The 17,243-nt window shown below is 36.8% G+C and overlaps 1 protein-coding gene across 1 annotated transcript in view; it reads right to left on the bottom strand.

Moving 5' to 3' along the window:
* DOCK2 (dedicator of cytokinesis 2) overlaps positions 1 to 17,039 on the bottom strand; it is a gene marked incomplete at its 5' end in the record, with an annotated part of 121,592 nt that extends 104,553 nt beyond the window's left edge. Inside the window, 2 exons of the mRNA XM_010152277.1 lie at positions 12,926 to 13,021; positions 16,949 to 17,039. Coding sequence (XP_010150579.1) covers positions 12,926 to 13,021; positions 16,949 to 17,039 — 187 coding nt within the window. The remainder of the gene's footprint in view (positions 1 to 12,925; positions 13,022 to 16,948) is intronic.
* Between the last annotated feature and the right edge of the window lie 204 nt (positions 17,040 to 17,243).

Here is a 17,243-nt window from a genome sequence, read left to right as displayed (position 1 = left end):
AAGACATTGTGTCTTCGGATCTCTGTTACTTAAGAATAGCTGATCATTTGGAAGACGGATTTAGGAACAGGGAGGTGGATGGTCAGCTAAGTCAAAGACCATCAAAAGCACAAAGCAATGGACCTATCCACCCAGACGATTTCTCAGTCTCAGAGAAGACCACTGTTTCTACACAGGTGCCTGAATACATACATGTGAGTTTTCGACAAGACAGCAGTGTTTCCATGGACGCACCAGACACAGCCATGAATATAAGTGATTCACTGCATTCTTCTACTCTCATAAATAGCAATGAAAATAATGAAAACAGCACACTCTCATCCAATTCTGAAAAAGCATACTCTTGCCTAAGCAATTCTACTAACTGCAGTGAATGTTATCCTCATTCTGACTCTTGTGAAGCAGCCAAAAGTGATTCGGAGTGGCTTGTAGCCAGCAAAGATGCAAGCAGTAAGGAAACCACTCCATTATCACCTCCATCAAATCACAGTTCATCTCCTTGTTTCCTCAGAGACTGTCAACAGGCAGGAGAGCACAAAACAGACTCCAGCTGTGTGACATTAACAGATGTTGATCACCCCGTAGTGTCACCGACCAGCAGTAATGCCTCAAAATCTATTCCGTCGTGTAATGCCGAAATCGAGAAAAATTCTACCCACTCAGATGTTGCCCAGTGTAACAGCTGTTTAGAAGGATTTCACATAAAGTCTTATCTGCCAAGGAATGAAATAAACCCACAGACCAACAAAGAGATTAGCGAAATCAATCAAATTCACTTGGCACGTGGCGAACTCTGTGCCCTACAAGGCAGGCTGCAGTCTGTAGAGGAATCCTTGCAGTCGAACCAGGAGAAGATTAAAGTCCTTTTGAATGTAATCCAAGACCTGGAAAAATCCAGAGCCCTCAGTGAAGGGTACGATGCATTTTAATATTAGTAATTCATCAGATGTGTAAAGTAGATGTTAGCATTCTTTTAACCTTTGCTACTCGGGGGTGGGGGTGGGGAGGAGCTTTCCTGCTATATTTGTAGACAAGTTTGCAAAAATGGTTTCTTCAGCCCTTTTTCTGGTATTTGGGCCTCAGCAGAGAAGCAAGTCTCTTTACAGTTTGGCTTTAGCTGACACTGCCTTTCTAAACCCAGTGTGAGACAGAGCTCAGTACCTCCCCTCTTTAATTTAGATTTATGGTGTCAGATACAAACACACCAACTGCCGTCTGAGAGTTGGTAGTTTCCATCTAGCTAAAATCTGTATGCAGTAGAACACCAAAACCCAACAGTCTGAGCTGCTAGTGTTCAACAGAAACCTATGGCAAGCCAAATATCCTACTCGCGAGGTCAGATAGCCATTTAGTGCCAAAGCAGTCCTATTGCCGAAACAGCTCATATCAGCAAAACCATGCTTCTGCTGGGTACATTAGATCTGCCTTCATAAGCAAGGAAAAGCATTAGAGGTAAAGCACAGCATCTGCAGACACTTGGGGACCACACTGTTGGTTACGTTTCATCGTTCCACAAACAACATAGCCGCTTACAGTGAGTGCCTTAAAAGCAGGAAAAGGCACAATGCCAGGTAAACTTCACGAGCTTCAATATGTCAGGAAAATTTCACAAGAGGAGGAGATATGCTTAAAAGGGATTAAAACTATGAACAGACAGCAAAATTTTTTTTTTGCTTGCTGCAAAATCACAGATCTCAGAATGACTGCTTTCCGCACCACCCTAAGAAAGCATGACCTGTATTCATTTGTAGTGTGCTTTCTTAGCAACCACTAGCAAAGGCTGCAGGCATTATTTATGCTATTTATATACACATGAAAAATAATATTATAAATGCAACTAATCTCTAAAGATTGGACATGTTTGTAGAACAAGGTTAATATAAAATTTCACATTTCTATACTCAAAATGGGTTTTAGAATACACTAATAATGCTTTCCAAACCATTAACAGCAGCTCTGACTTACAGTAAACGCACCTAGGATACATTTTAAAGCCCTGCTTTATGATAATATAGTATATCCATCAAGTAATTTTTGTCTTCAAAATACCCACAAAAAAATCTTTCAAACTATCACGAGAAGAAAGGTTACATTTGACTTCATTTTTTAAAGCTAAACCATCACGCAATCTATATTATCACGTTTACTTTTATACTTTGCACAGCTAGCTGAGGGGCATCTAGAATAATCATTTCTGTGCTGCAAATGTGTGTGTAAAATTGCAGTAGCACAACAGTGCACGTGAAGAACCTCCCCTTTAATTCCAAAAGCAATCAGAAAATTACTTTGGTACCAACTGTACTCGCCTAATTCAAATAAAACCCATTAAATGAAAGTGTTACACACACCGCAGACGAAATGAGCCACTGACCTCAAACTGACCTTGAACTGTGCCAATCCCTCCATCATAAAAATAATTCAGTTCTGGTTGGTGTTAAGCATGAAAGTCACTTTTCTTCTTTTCTCAACACTCCAAATTTGTATAGTATCAGCAATAAAAATCTAACTCGTTTATCTTAAAGTGAGGAAACATGAAAAGTGGAAAGAATGGAAAGCAGAAAGAATGGAAAGGATAAGGGTAGAGATCAGATTGACTCACCAAAAGCATGGATATTCAAATACTTTAAAGTGTGTTCATAACAGGCAGTCACGTGTCTGTGTTTTCATAACAACTACTCATGCAAGAGCCAACAACCAGAAACTCAACAGCATTACCTTGGAAAGATGCAAAGACCAATAAAAAAACCCAAACATAAATCCACGTGGGGTTTGTATTTTTTAAAGCAACTTTCGAATTTAGAATTTGACATTAGAATTTTTAGTCACGATAACAGAAGTGGCGAACAGAATTACTTTTATTCATGAATGGGTCAGAGATCTGTTAACCTATCTATGAACAGAGATTACGTGAACTACTGTCTCTTACAGGCGCAACTTCTACCACACTGGTCAGGACCTCAACAACTGCAGCACCTGCCAGAACACCGCATGCATCATTTACAGGTACTTCGCTCCTTTGCACAACTCTCTATGGTCTGGGTATCTCTCACAACACAAAGTACACATGCACAACACCAGCTTTGCTCACAGCTATAAGAGGTCTCGCCTACTATCAATCCAGCTTTTAACAAAAGACCAAGTGCTATGAGTGAAGTGGTTTATTTGTTTTCCCAAGTAGAAAACAATTAAATCGGTGTTATCTGAAAGAGGTACTGTACTTCTGAGAATTCAAACAGAAGTTCTCCCCTAATATTTCACAACAGTATTATTACTAGCATGCTTTGAAAACCTTTGATGTCATTTCTGAAGATGAAATTCCCTTTGTATGTTACATTTTTAAAGGAAGAGTTTCTGTAATAAATTTAGATCTTGGAAAAGATAAACACTCCAGATGCCAATAAGCTATAGCTACAGTTCATGTTTGTGCGCAGAACAAAAACAAGCCTCCCACACTTCTCACTTGAGCAAATGTTTGTTTGTTATTATTTTGAGAGAGTGCAATTTGACTGTAAGCTACTCCAAATTTAAACTACAGTTTATGTTAAATTCTTCTGACCGAAAAACACTGCAGTACTGTGTTCCAGAAGCTCTATCTTTCAAGTGCTGACTATACACACTGTAAGCCTTCAGCTTGCTAGCCACCAACCAAAAAGCTAGCAAGTACAAAGTCTTGCTTATATTGCACACGCAGCTTGTCCACTCCGCAAGGGATTTTACAGGGCTTCCACCTATTTATTAACACATTAGATAATCTCTGCAACCTCAGTTATGGGGCAGAAAACACACAGGTTATTTGATTCTATAAGATTCATTGGCCTCTTCACAGAATATAGGGTAACATATTGCACAAATGCAGCATAACCAGAGCTAGAGCTCAACTTCACTTTCAGATCCTTTCCAGTACTGCCATGCACTGCAGACTTAAGAGAACAGAGAGGAAGAAGAGAACGCAGCCAAAATTTACACGACATCGTAAGCCTCATTCGGAGAGGTAGAGAATATGTACCCAAACCAAGAGTAGCGGAGAAATTGTAATACTGCTTCTTTAATCCTATCTTTTCGCATTCCTTTTTTGTGAGAGACACTTTACTTCAAAGACTTTGCAGCTGATAAGCTAATTACTTACTCATTCTCCTCGCTATACATATCCTGTTCCTAACGTGTACTGGTTTAAAGTTTACTTTTTTTAAAAGTGGAAATGAACTTGCCAGTCATATATTGTGAAGATCAGGTACTGAAGTTAGACATTAAGTTGCAAAATTATGGAGAAGTTGAATTGAAACATGCCCTAGAAACTTTCTATCCCTTCAAAGATATTCATATGCATTAGTATTCCAGATGATTCAGATATTTAAACGTCTTTAAGTTTACAAAAATAAGGAGTCAGGAAATTTCTCTTTTACATTGGAAAGATTTCCTTTATTTCAAAGGATATGGCAGACTAGTGATTCCAAGCTGATGAACCTAATATGACTTCAGATTTTTTTGTGTGTATATAACAGATATGGATATATCCACATGGAAATGTTTTTCATGCCGCATTTTCTACGTGAACCAAATTTATTAAAGAAATAAATGATACAAAGCACAAGAGAGCAAGGAAACACGATAGTTTCACTTTACAGACATGTTCCACAAGAATTTTTTTTTTCTTTGTTTGGTTTTGTTTAACTGTACCGGTTGCGTCAGACTGTTTAATCACTGTCCACATTGATTCTTTTGAACTTCACTTTTATTTCTATGCAAATACCTACTCTTATGTAATTAACATATTGGGTCTCATTTGACATCAATAATAATTATGGGTTTCAATGGAGAAAATTAGTTACCTCCTACTTTCCTGTTAACATATCATTTATTTGCTTAATTTCATATATTTTTGGTCCTAGCAGGTCTCCCAAGGGCAAACATTCACAGTTAAAGTTAAGCACGTGAGAGTATTGAATTCATGCCAAGCATATGAGAGAGTTAGATTACAGTATCGAAATATGACCATTGATTTAATTAAATTAATTAATGCACTGAATTTAATGCACTGGTAGGCCATCCTACTACATTTTCCTTTTTCCTCCTTTAATTTTTATCCCATTGTCTTGGGCACAATGCTGGAGTTTTTAACTCACATAAACAATTTCCCTCGGACAACATTAAGAGAGGAACTTACTTTCAAAGCACCAACCTATATACCCTTGCGTTTTACGCAGGCTTAATTATTGAATAACGTCAAACTGTTCTAATGAGGTACGCATCCTTTCCATGTGTTTTTTAAAGAAGGAATTTGTCATTTACTAGCTTAAATCTCCTCATTTTTCCATAGTGTAGAATATGACTTCAGACAACAAGAAGGAAGATTTCATCAGATTTTGAAAACACTGGATCACGCAGAGCAAAATCCAGCTCCAGCTTCACCTCAGAAGCTGCCATCTGATCATCCAGCTCCCGACAAAAAGGAGTTCAGAAGAAAGACAAAAAAGGTGAAAAGAAAATGCTTCTGGTGGATTTGACTTCCTTATGGATCCTTTTAAGTTTCAAAAGACACTAGAACAGGAAGAGGTTTGGGACCACACACCTGAAAATGTGCAATTACAAAATCACAGAGCTAGTGAATATTTAGAGTATCAGAAAAAAATCAAAATAAAGTAAATTATCTCATTGAGTAAAAGCGCATGAAGATACTATTTTCAAAAAGATTCTGTTTCTTTCAAAAGGAAGCTTTTTCATTTTTTCCAAGGACACTTTCATATGCTTTCTAAAGACTTTTTTTTCCAACATTCCAAAAATAACAAGGTTTAAATCTCTACTTTAAAAAACAGTGGTAGAAAAAGATAAGGCTGTCACACAATCTTCGTTTCCGATGTATAAACAACATGGACTAAAAGAAAAGAACTTCATTGATCTTTAAACATAATCAAGAAACCACAAAAAATCAAAACCACATAATCAAGAACAAATTCAGGGGAGCTTATGTTGTTCAAACAAATCTCTCCTCAAGGGACAGAGTTACACTTATTTCACATCACCACTGAAATATTTTTGTTGCTATTATCTAATATTTAACAACAAAAAGAGAATTTCAGGTAAAGTTTTACTCTGTTCTTCTATTGGTTCAATTTTAAAAGCAACCATTTAGGTGTTTCAGGCATTTAATAGACTTGTCTGGAAAGAATCACAGAATCCTAAAACAAGAGAGTATCTCAGTAATCCTAGTCTTAACTCCCTACTCACACAAGGTCCAACTATGTGAATTTGAGTTTTGAATATCTCCAAATACAAGAACCCACAACCCCTTAGAGCATGTTGTTCCACATTTTTTTTTAACACGTATTCTGAATTTCCTATGTTCTAATTTGTGTCCATTGCATCTTGGCCTACCCAAATACACCTTCAAGAAGAATTAGACAGTTAATAAAAGCTCTCTCCTAAGCCTTTACTACTTAAAGACTGAACAAATCAAATTTTTACTGCCTCTCCTCACATACCATGCTGCAGCCCTACAGTCATCTTGGTGGTCTCCCTCCAGTAAATTGATGTTTTTCATCGGCCTGGAAGCCTAAAATTGGACACAATGCTTCAGATATCATCATGCAATTGTTGATTATGGGGGAATAACCACTTTGGCAACTGGCTTGCTAAATTATTTGCTCAATAGGTCCACTTAAGACCTGTGTCACTATACCAAAATAGCCCAAAATGTGGTTTTTTGGCCTCAGTATAAACAAGTTGATATATGATATGATATTGATCATAGTAAATAACAGTTAATCAAATAACTATATATGCTGAAGAGATTTTATCAGATGTCAATGCAGCTACTTCTTTCCTTCAAGAACAGTCGTTACCAGCTAGCACAGGGTATGCCGATGTAACCTATGTTAGGGTTGATGATCCTGTTACTTTACACATGAAAACATGATCACGGTTCTTAGGGTGGGCAGAGGGGAAAGGTTTTCCAAAGCAGGTTTAAAGGGCACACTGTAACAATGTATTTTCTGATTAGAGGAATGTACTGCAGACCTTTTCTTAGAAGTGACTCTGGTTAATTAGTTCAAATGGTGCCAGGGTATTCAATAGATCCCTTGATCCTATTTTTCTAAATCATATTGTACTAATTGTGCAATGTTAGTTAAAAATGTCTACACTTTTTGTACACTTCTATGTTCCTTGAATTCTTAGATCAATTACATATTTGAAAACACATTAAAAACAATTTTGCACACAAGAATTCTGTCTGGAAGAACTAAATTTTTTGACAAAACTAGCCTTCATTTAGAAGAGAGTATGCTATGTGACATGGCTTAGTTCAACAAAATTCTAAAGGACTGGCAGTTTTTAATATTTTCATGTTAAATTCAGTCAGTACAGAAATGATAGGCACAAAATTATTATTTTCGAGACCTTTCTTCTGAAAATACAGATTTTTAGTAGCAAACAAAAGATGCCTTTGCTGAGACAGAAAAGCTCTTCAATAATAATTTGTGGGTATAACAAAAGTAAGAATTAAATTACTACGTCAGAAGATGTCATTATATTACACGTGTACTGCTTATGCTGGTATGCCAACAGCACTCCTATTTCGCTTTAGTCTCGATAATTGATAGAATGAAGGATTTAGTAATGTGTACATGTTTCTTGTGCATTAAAATAACATTTTAGGATTAATATCCTCTGTGGTCAAGATATAATAATAAGCAATACCGACAGGCATAACATTACCAAAACAGTAAGTTTTTTTCTGTAGTGAACCAATTTTCAATAATTTTTTATTATATGAAAGCAATCTTCTTGTCTGTCTTTCTGTTAAAAAGCACAAAACCCAGTCATTTTAAGCTGTCTGATTTCAGTTTTGCATATATAATAAATATGAGGACTTTAGTATAGTTTCAAAGGATTCAGATTATTCAGTTTAAACAAACCACAGTATTTTGGTTTACCACATAACACCAATCAACTCCTGGAGTCAGTTAAACTATGCAAGAACATAAATACTCTATTTAGTTTAAGAAAGTCCAACCAAAGACAGGTGTAAACAAGGCTCTAAGTCTTTCTTATGACCTGCACAAACATCAATATTTCTGAAAAATACTGATTTAAATGATTACAGGTTTTCTATTTTAATGTCTGATCTTGATGGAATTCAGAACCGTAGATGACTTTTAATCCTTAATCTCCCTGCCACAATTAGTCTTTGTTTTCCATATTTCTCAGTCAGTTGTTTTTCAGTTCCCTCTCAAGCAGTAAAGTATGGATCCATCCATCCATGGATATGAAATTCTCTTCTTCACACATGCACACACAGCAGTAGGGAAACACGTAAGGTATACAGGCCAGCCAACCCTCAGCTTGAGTGCTGCCATATAAGAACATTCCCTTGTCTTTAACCCTACCCTCTGTTCAGTGTTTTCAAATTCACGCCCTTCAAGACATCTGTTTTCCTTTACAGACAACATGAAATGACAGTGCTGCTAAAGCACTGTCCTTCAGAAAGGTTGCTCCTAGAGTTCTACTTCAGGACTTCAACACAACAAAGGAGAGGTTTTGAGTCAGCAGTAGAAGCAACCGCCAGCCAAGGTCTAAAATATATATTTAAGACCCAAACAAAAGGCATATCTGAAAGACAGACAGAATTCCCTCATTCTTCTTGCAAAGGCTCTGACTACCATGAAAAAAACCATGCAATAGTTTAGCTGAAAATAAAGTAAAAGTATGCCAGAATTAAGTTATTCCTACAAAAGAATAATCATCGTATCTGCACAATAAAACCACACCTACTAACTGCAAGAAGGTTTTACACCCAGTCTTCTCCACAGCACACGACACATAACAGGCTTTCTACATAAAATTTTAAAGACAACATTGGAGCAAAAGGCTATTTCTTACATTAAAATGTAACAGTGGGAGAATGTCACTCATGGTATGCATCAACCATAGCAAGAGGGTAAGACTGCTTAGTTATGTTTTCTATACATTTATCAGAAATTTGTATATCCTAGCAACACAAACTATACTTAAAATTTAATAGCTTTTTAATACATAATTGGAGAATCTAAGCTATGTAAAAATGTAATTTGTAAACATTGCTTGCTGGTTTATTGTTTAGTATTTTAAATATTTTAGTAATTAATTATTAATTCATATAAAAGATTAAAAAAATACCAGACACACACTATGGCATTTATGATGTCAAGACTGGAAAAGCAAAGCAATTGGCTGATTTTTAGAATATAATAGTACTGGCTATAAAAGTTTCTCTCATTTATAAAATTACAGTGTAATGCCTAACCCAGCTCCCAGAGTAGGAAATAAATGTTAGAAATACATACAAACACGTTTTTAAATAAAACAACCTACAAAACCCCACAAACCAACAACAAACCAGCCCCAAAACCACTACTACTTGACAGCACTTGCATATGAAATACCGTAGGCTTCTCTGAAGGACATACTGAAATGGTAACTACAATATGCTGTTTATAAAACATTGCACAGAAGATGGCATACCCCAGAATTAGAGTATTTGAAACTGCCGGTTTATGGTGTCGACCTGACTTTTTTTAAGAATTCAGAATGTATGAATAAAATACTGATTTCTCTGACATGCGACAGCAGTTCATGTAGGTCTTTTTATAGTTTCGTGCACTCTCTCTTTTGAAAAAGCCACAATACTTGGTAATTATGCTAGCTTAGATACAAAATACCTTTCTAATGAAGTGTGATACCTAGTGTATATTTTGTAAATTTCTAGGTTCTTTAAATGTGATGTTATCTTTGGCAATAAAATGAGATATTTTTCTTAGGCTTCAGGTGTCAATTAATAGCAAACAACATTTAGATTACAAAGGAAGGGAACAGTTGGGTCTTGCATGGAATCATTCTGCAGCTTTTCAAGGTAGAGAAAAGATTCCAATTTGAATACTGAATTAAAAAGCTGTAACTTTTAGCTAGACCATTTGTATATTTGAGTATAACACCAACCATGGCAGCTTTGCAAAATGGTTTCTCTGATTATTATTCCCTCAAAGAATATCGTGTTTTTTTGCAGAAGTATGCTATCTAGCGTAGCTTTGGTTAACAGAGCAGCTTCCTTTTCAGCAGTCTTTCTTTGTAAAACATCTTATATAAATATTGTCTAAAAACTTTTCTTTGTAGTGTAACGACACTTTTTTTATCATGCTAAAATGATATTGTGAGCAAAATCAAGTTTTGAAAGGAAAAGCTTTAAAATCTACATGCTGAATTTATATTTTTGTTTATCTAATCAAGCAAATACTGAAAATAAGTATTTCTGTATTCTAAACGCTTCTATGTTTTTCTCTATGTAATTCTATAATTACTATAGTAGGACTTCACTGCACCACTACGCCCTTTAACTAAAAGTCTACATTTCAGAGTATTCAAGATAAAGCTTGAATAGCCAATTTCAGACAATAAACTTGTCCATCTATATTAGAAGTTTACAAGCACTTCTGCAACTACAGTCAAGGCTTTTTTATTTTAATAAGAAAAACAACCAAGCAGCCTTCAACTGCCAAAACATCACAACGAAGGCAAGAGTGAAGTTTCTCCTGAAGAGATTGTGTCCTCCTTAGCCTGACTCTTTCCTGTAATTACATGAACAAAGCTCACAGCACTCGCTTACCAGCTGAGAAGGAGGCAGCACCATCCCTTAGATTCAACTGGCATTGTAGCAGGAAAAGGAAATACAAATGTAATCTAAAATGCTTTTAACTCCTTCTCTGCCAACAAGCTAGGCTATTGTGAAAAGGACACTTGAATATGAAAATTAACCTGTTTATTCCTGCCAGAAAGCAAAGAAACCTGAGGTAAATAAAATCCAGTATTCTATCAGGTGCAAGACATTTAAACTTTTAAAGAAATTACAGATCTTGTAAATTTTAACTGTTGTTTTTATTAGTATAACAGGAGTATTAGCATTGTTTTTCACACCATTTTCAAATTCCAGGTGGTTATACAGCAGATGATGATTAAAAACACTTGTAATATTCAGAAGCACAGTAGCAGTGCTAAGAATCTAAAGAGTACCCTTCTGTTCTCCTGGGAGTAAATAACAGCGGTAGTCCAATTTGAAACATCACTCATGTCCACATAACATCGTTTACACAGCCTGAGTGCAGTTACTCCGTATGTCCCACCTGTACTTGCAGAGCTCGCCATACTTTTAGTGACTTCAGCTCCCCCGAGCACTCTGCAGGCGGCCATAATTCCTATCTTCCTTGTGAAAAGATTAAGCATTCAGGCTTCCCACAAGTTTGGCACTCTAAAGTAGTTATAAAGCAAACCTGCAAATTAACCGAGTGAACTAAAGGCACTACACAGAGCATGAAACAACTTACTTGGCTGATTCTTTCTTAATGCAAAGGACTATTTAGTTCATTACAATTTTTTCACGTCACACATAAGAGACTACACTGTGGAGAGATCTTGCCTCAGCTCCAGAACACTTAGTCATCTATTGGAATTCTGATTTGAATAACCTCTACAATGTCCAATACATAAATATGCATAGATGCTTATTAGCATTCAGACATCTGCATTTCAAAATTCAAACTAGATTCCATCTTTATAGGTAAAAAAAGCTGACCTAATTAGAGTAGTTGAGGGAGAAAAAAACCCCAAACAAGCAAAACCCACACAAACAGATTTTCCAAGCCATTCCAATTGACTGTAAACTGTTTCTTCATTTACTGCTTCTGATATGCAGAAACACTCTTTAATAGACTGATTACATCATCCATGACACTCAGATGATGCTTTCCTTGCAAGTACAGAAAACATGTTCAGATTGTAGAGAACTGAAAGGTTCACTGGGTCTTCACTTAAAACCTCTTCCTGCTACGACCACATGTACACACCAGTGGGTTACACACAGAATAACAGACTGGAGTTCTGATAAACAATTAATGATAGGATTTCTGAAACTTGCAGATCTACCACCAGTGAGTTGGAAGCAACCACTGGCAAACAGCTTTCTCTTTATTAGGAGATTAAACATTAAGAGACACATAATCTAACTGGCAACGATCTAAAACTGTTACTGTTGTTTTCCAACATAAATGAACAAGGAAACAAAGTATATTTTAAAAAGACATATAATGTACCTCTTGTTGCCAAAACAATCAAGTAAATGTTGCTCATGATTTTCCAGAATAAGCTAAATCCCTCAAGACTAACAATTAATATACATCTCTTAAGTGCCCAGTCTGAAGGGCAAGTTCAATACACAACTGACCTGCATTCTCACAAATTGACTAAATCAAGAGGCATACTCATGAGACATGTACTTAAATCTGAAAAAACTGCAGACTCTGTCCTTGATTATAACTCTGAAACCATAGAACATCAAAAAAAATCCAAAAGTCTCAGGTGAGTGCTCTGTGACAGTGCATCCCCAGATATTTTCCCTCTGTGCGTAGGGCATCATCTTTCCCCTCCGGAAACAGAGGCAGGAATGGCAGCTGTTCCACAGCAACCCTAAACCACCACCAAGTAAAGCATGTTGGCAAACTGGGAGAAACAGCATCCACCAGTTATTTATATAAACTATTCAGAATTATTTTTTCTCCCTTAACTCAGACACATTTTAGATTAGCAGAAACACTGGTTTTGTAAGTTAAATTACGCCCTTTATGCAGGTTTGTAAAACATTCTTCTGTTTGCAAACAGCAATTAACTTTAGATTTAGTGTTTGGTGTTTTAAAAAAATGCACAAATCCCACAGTATTCAGCTACACTTCAAAAGACCCCACAGTGCCAGAGCTGACTGCAAAAAAGAGCAAGGCTTTATACCTATTATTTAAAATCTATATAAGTCCACAAACAAGGACCCCACAAAACCAACGTATGCATTTTTTCAGGATAACTTTAAATGACTTTCGAAGCATTAAAAATACATTAAACTATTACTCACAATTAAGGGATCATCTCGCCCCATTGTAATAACAGTTCTGTTCACTGTGCGTAATAACTGTAGCATTATTTCTTGAATATGCTGATAAGTCGATGCCTGTAAATGAAAAAAAGAGTTTTGGTATTAAATACGTGTTTCTTATAAAAGAAAGAAGAAAAATTATTTCCACGTTGACAGTTCAAGTTGTATAATATAACCACCCTATTGAAAGAACGACAATAATTATTCTTGCTCACACTGCTCCTTAGTTTCAGCAATTTCAGTGGAATACTCATTTCAAGTGGCACAATCCCATTTTAGGTCTATCTATTCCATAACTGGTTTTTGTTCCAAATAGTCACTTCCCATCCCCAACTCAAGGGACTCATGTTTTCGCAGTATCCAAGTAGCCTATAATGTAATAGCAAAACTCTGGTAACGGATAATTGAGGCAAATGATATCATAACTCCACATCTGACAATGGCCCCCCAGGGTAGTCTGGTGCTCAGAAACAGTCTTAGCTTGCAGTCACAAAGTATAATAATTATTAAAGGAGAAAGTTAACTTCATTTCACTTTGCAGCTCTGCAAGGGCACAAACTGAAGATGGTCAGCTCTTTGGTCCCACTGCCAAAGTACTGGTCAATCTGGCTGACTGAGACTACACTAGAGACCCACCACCTGTCAGCACCAAGTTTTGGGTGAGCTTTGCAGCCCAATGGCCAATATTCACCAGTTCACATCAAATGCTAAGTACCTCTGGCGTGTTGCCTGCAGAAGGACATCTGATTATATATTTTTAAAATCTGAGCAAAGGAGTATAACCTTATATTCAACAATTTCACTGACCTTACTCTGATCACGAGACAACTTTGGAAACTAGCAAGCAACAATGAAAGAAAGAAAGAGTCTAAACAATTTTCTAATAAAATTAAAAAAAAAAAATTAGCTTAGTCTCCTTTCTTACTCCTGTTTTGATTAGCCTGGATCAGGCCAGCATCCCTTGCAATACAGACCTTCCTCATATCTAGCTGTGCATTTACTGTTGCCATTTACCTCCATTGTGTCCTTCGACTATGACGCACACAGGCTTCTTCTTGCCTGCCACGGCATTTCAAAAGTTATTATATTCTAAAAGTGAGCAATGTATTCACAGAATAATTTGGTTGTTGTTGTTTTGGTTTTATTTAAATTTCCTTGGTACAGCCCCGTATTTGTAAGAAGACTACTCCTGATAGTTGCTGCGCAGGAGACATTTGTTGGAGTGCTTCAACAAAGCCACCTGCCCTTCCATCTCCTCCGCTTCCCAATATGCATACTGCGAACGTTACGGTTTATGCCAATCAAATAATATGAAAACCATACAGTGCACTGGCTCTATATTTTAAATGCACTGGAAATAACAGTGCAATTAAAGTTGAAAACCAACTCCTCCCGTGTCAACTTTAATAATTAACCAAATTATCTTCTTTTCTCTTTTTATCTTTTTTTTTAATCACCTGAAAACTCTGAGATAAAATGGTACTTTTTCCCAGTAAAACACAACCGTGCTTTATGACACAGCAAAGCAAATGCTTCAGGTTCATGCAAAGTTGTAATCCAAAAGACATTTTTAATTCAAAAAGTGACAGCCAGAATCTTTTGGTCTCTGTGCTGCAGAAGCAGCACATCTTAGTCTTCCTAATAAACGTTATCGGCACAGTTGGCCTCAGAGCAGAAAAAGGAAAATCTAACCTTGCCACTGGATTGTTTAACAGTGGCAGCCCTTGGCACCAGAGTATCTCCATAAGCTTTTAATTTTTTGAGGTGTTTTATTACACAGGTAAGAAAAAAGGACATCATTTGAATGTTCTTTGTAAAACGGTAGAAATTTTAGCAGACCAAGAGGCTACACAAGCTACTCACGCCATCTCAAGTATTTCTCTTTCCAAGACAGTACGAGGGGATCACAGATTCTTCGCTACAGTGGCACCGTACAATATAAGCATAACTGCACCCTGCTTGAAACTGAGAACAAGGGGCAGAGCGTAACAGCGAAGAAACACGGAGGGGGATGGCACTTTAGAAACAGCCAGAAAAAGGAAAACAAGCAAATACTGACAGCATGAGGAAGAGGGGACAGAGGATGTCAAAAAAGATGAGCCAGCCATAGAAAGGAAAACTGCCACCAAGGTGCTTCAGATAGCATCATTTCTTCTGTTAGGAAACATATAGAAGACCTCTCTCTTATCCGTTACTCTCAGAACCTAAAATGCAACACATGACCATATCCTACTCTTCTACTGCAAACACTAGTAAAAATTACTGAAAAAAAAATATATTCAAGTATTGTCTTTATCAGAGTTTACAGACTTCCATACTTAAAAAATACAGCTTACACAACGAAGATGAATCAGTATTGAGTACACAGACATGGAATTGTTTGGTAGCCTTAGAGTGAAAACCATCTGCCCACTACAAATCCTTGATTTTTCCAGCAGGATTCTGGGTTTCTGTGAAAGGCATCCTATGCCTTTTTTGACCCTGAATGCTTTCCATATTGTATTATCAAACATAACTTTCAGGAAAACATTTGCTTTAAAGAAACTATACTGGGGAAGCCTGAGATACGTCTTCAGAGTGTACTCTGGATGAACGTTGTTTTATTTACAGTGGTCTACGCAGCTTTTCAGTTTTGTTTTCAAACTTTGTTGTACATGTGCACTTCTGTCTAAAAGCAGTGTGCCAACTCTTATTCCAGAGTATTGCATTTGTTAACTAACATGTTTGCTTTGAAGTGTAGAATATTAGTTACCCTTGTGCATGGGAGAACCAGTCAAAATTTAACATTTTCTTTCAAACAAGCGTTCTTGACTATTGAAAGAATGCATCCTAGGGCAACAGAGGACCTATGGGCACACCACCTGCCTTAAAGTTCTGTAAAGCTACCAGTTAACACAGCAGTAGAGGAAAGGTGAAGCAACCTAGAGAACACCACATTTAAACAATTATATACCATGTCCCTGAATTTTTCATTTCTTATTTACATCAATTGAAAAATACAAATACCAGCTTGAGAAACAGCATTATTTGTATAGCTTCCTCTCCCTAACTAGAGAAATTAAATACAGAAATTATGTATGCCTTTCTCTTAGGCATAAATTGAGTCCCCTGATGTTAAATGGCTATTCCTATACCCACAATTTGGTTCAGAACAATTTTGAGGCAAACCCCTTGATCACTTCCATTTATCACATACTGCTTCTGAGTGGTTTTGTTGCACACAAACTAGATTAATTCCAGATAAACCAGGAGCTCCTTGCCATGTGCTGCTAGAAATGAAGATGTTAGGTTCTTGATCAGTGTTTGGGTCACACCAAGACATGGTCCCTCAGCATGTTTGTAAACTGCTTCCAGAAAGCTGAGTCATGCGTGTAATGCAGATGTTTGAACCACAGGATCAGACCGCATCTTGCTCACTGTAAACAACCCAAGCCACGTACAACAGATTGCTCAGGAGCCCCACAACAATCACATGAATCCAGTGGTGCACTCGTGTTGTGACACATTCCTTGCCAATGCAGACTTGACCAAAACATCCTACACAGCCAGTGAAGAAGAAAAAAAAAATTGAAGGGCAACCCTTCTTAAACCAAGTACACATGGCACAGAGATTATTTTTTTCTGATAACTGTTAATACTCATTTGGAGGTATGCAAAGCTACCTGCTATAACAGTGGCTACTCTGTGACAATAGTCCAAAAGCACTAGCAGTCACAGCATGTAGTCTGCAGAGCTTATCTTCTTTTCACCCAGAAAAGGCAGTGTGGCTCACTGCAAGAACTGCAACACTTAAATAGCTTTCAGGTTAGAGCTCGGTCGGTGCAGCTACCATACCAACTGTAGAGATAAACACTGGCATCTTACGTGGAATTATCTGCAGTGCTGCAAGAAATATTCCATGATTCTATAATTTGGCTTTTGTTACAATCCAAGATTTATTCATTAATCATAGCTTCTCTTATAATATTGATTACCGCTATAATAAAAAAAATTAAAATCAACAGCCAAAAACGGTAAACCACGTAGTAGCACTTTGCAGGCTTTCCTTGGGTACAGGGAAGTTACTTCATCATTAGTTTGCCTTTTTTTTTTCCTAAAATAAAAAATAGGGCTCTTATAATCTAACTTCACTTTCTTCCACATCTCATTATGTGCTGTACCGTTATCAGTAACAGCTCAAAACATTACATAATGGCTTTCATGTTTAGCTGCTACTCCATTATAAAAGATGAGCTCTATTCTGAATTCACAAGTACCATATAACACACCTTCCCTGGAAAAAGTATAACAGGTGCTC

This window comes from Eurypyga helias, unplaced genomic scaffold, assembly GCF_000690775.1.
Source record: "Eurypyga helias isolate BGI_N326 unplaced genomic scaffold, ASM69077v1 scaffold10590, whole genome shotgun sequence".
Classification (NCBI taxonomy): domain Eukaryota; kingdom Metazoa; phylum Chordata; class Aves; order Eurypygiformes; family Eurypygidae; genus Eurypyga; species Eurypyga helias.
Note: the sequence above shows the minus strand (reverse complement) of the source record. Positions and strands in the feature narration are given on the sequence as shown.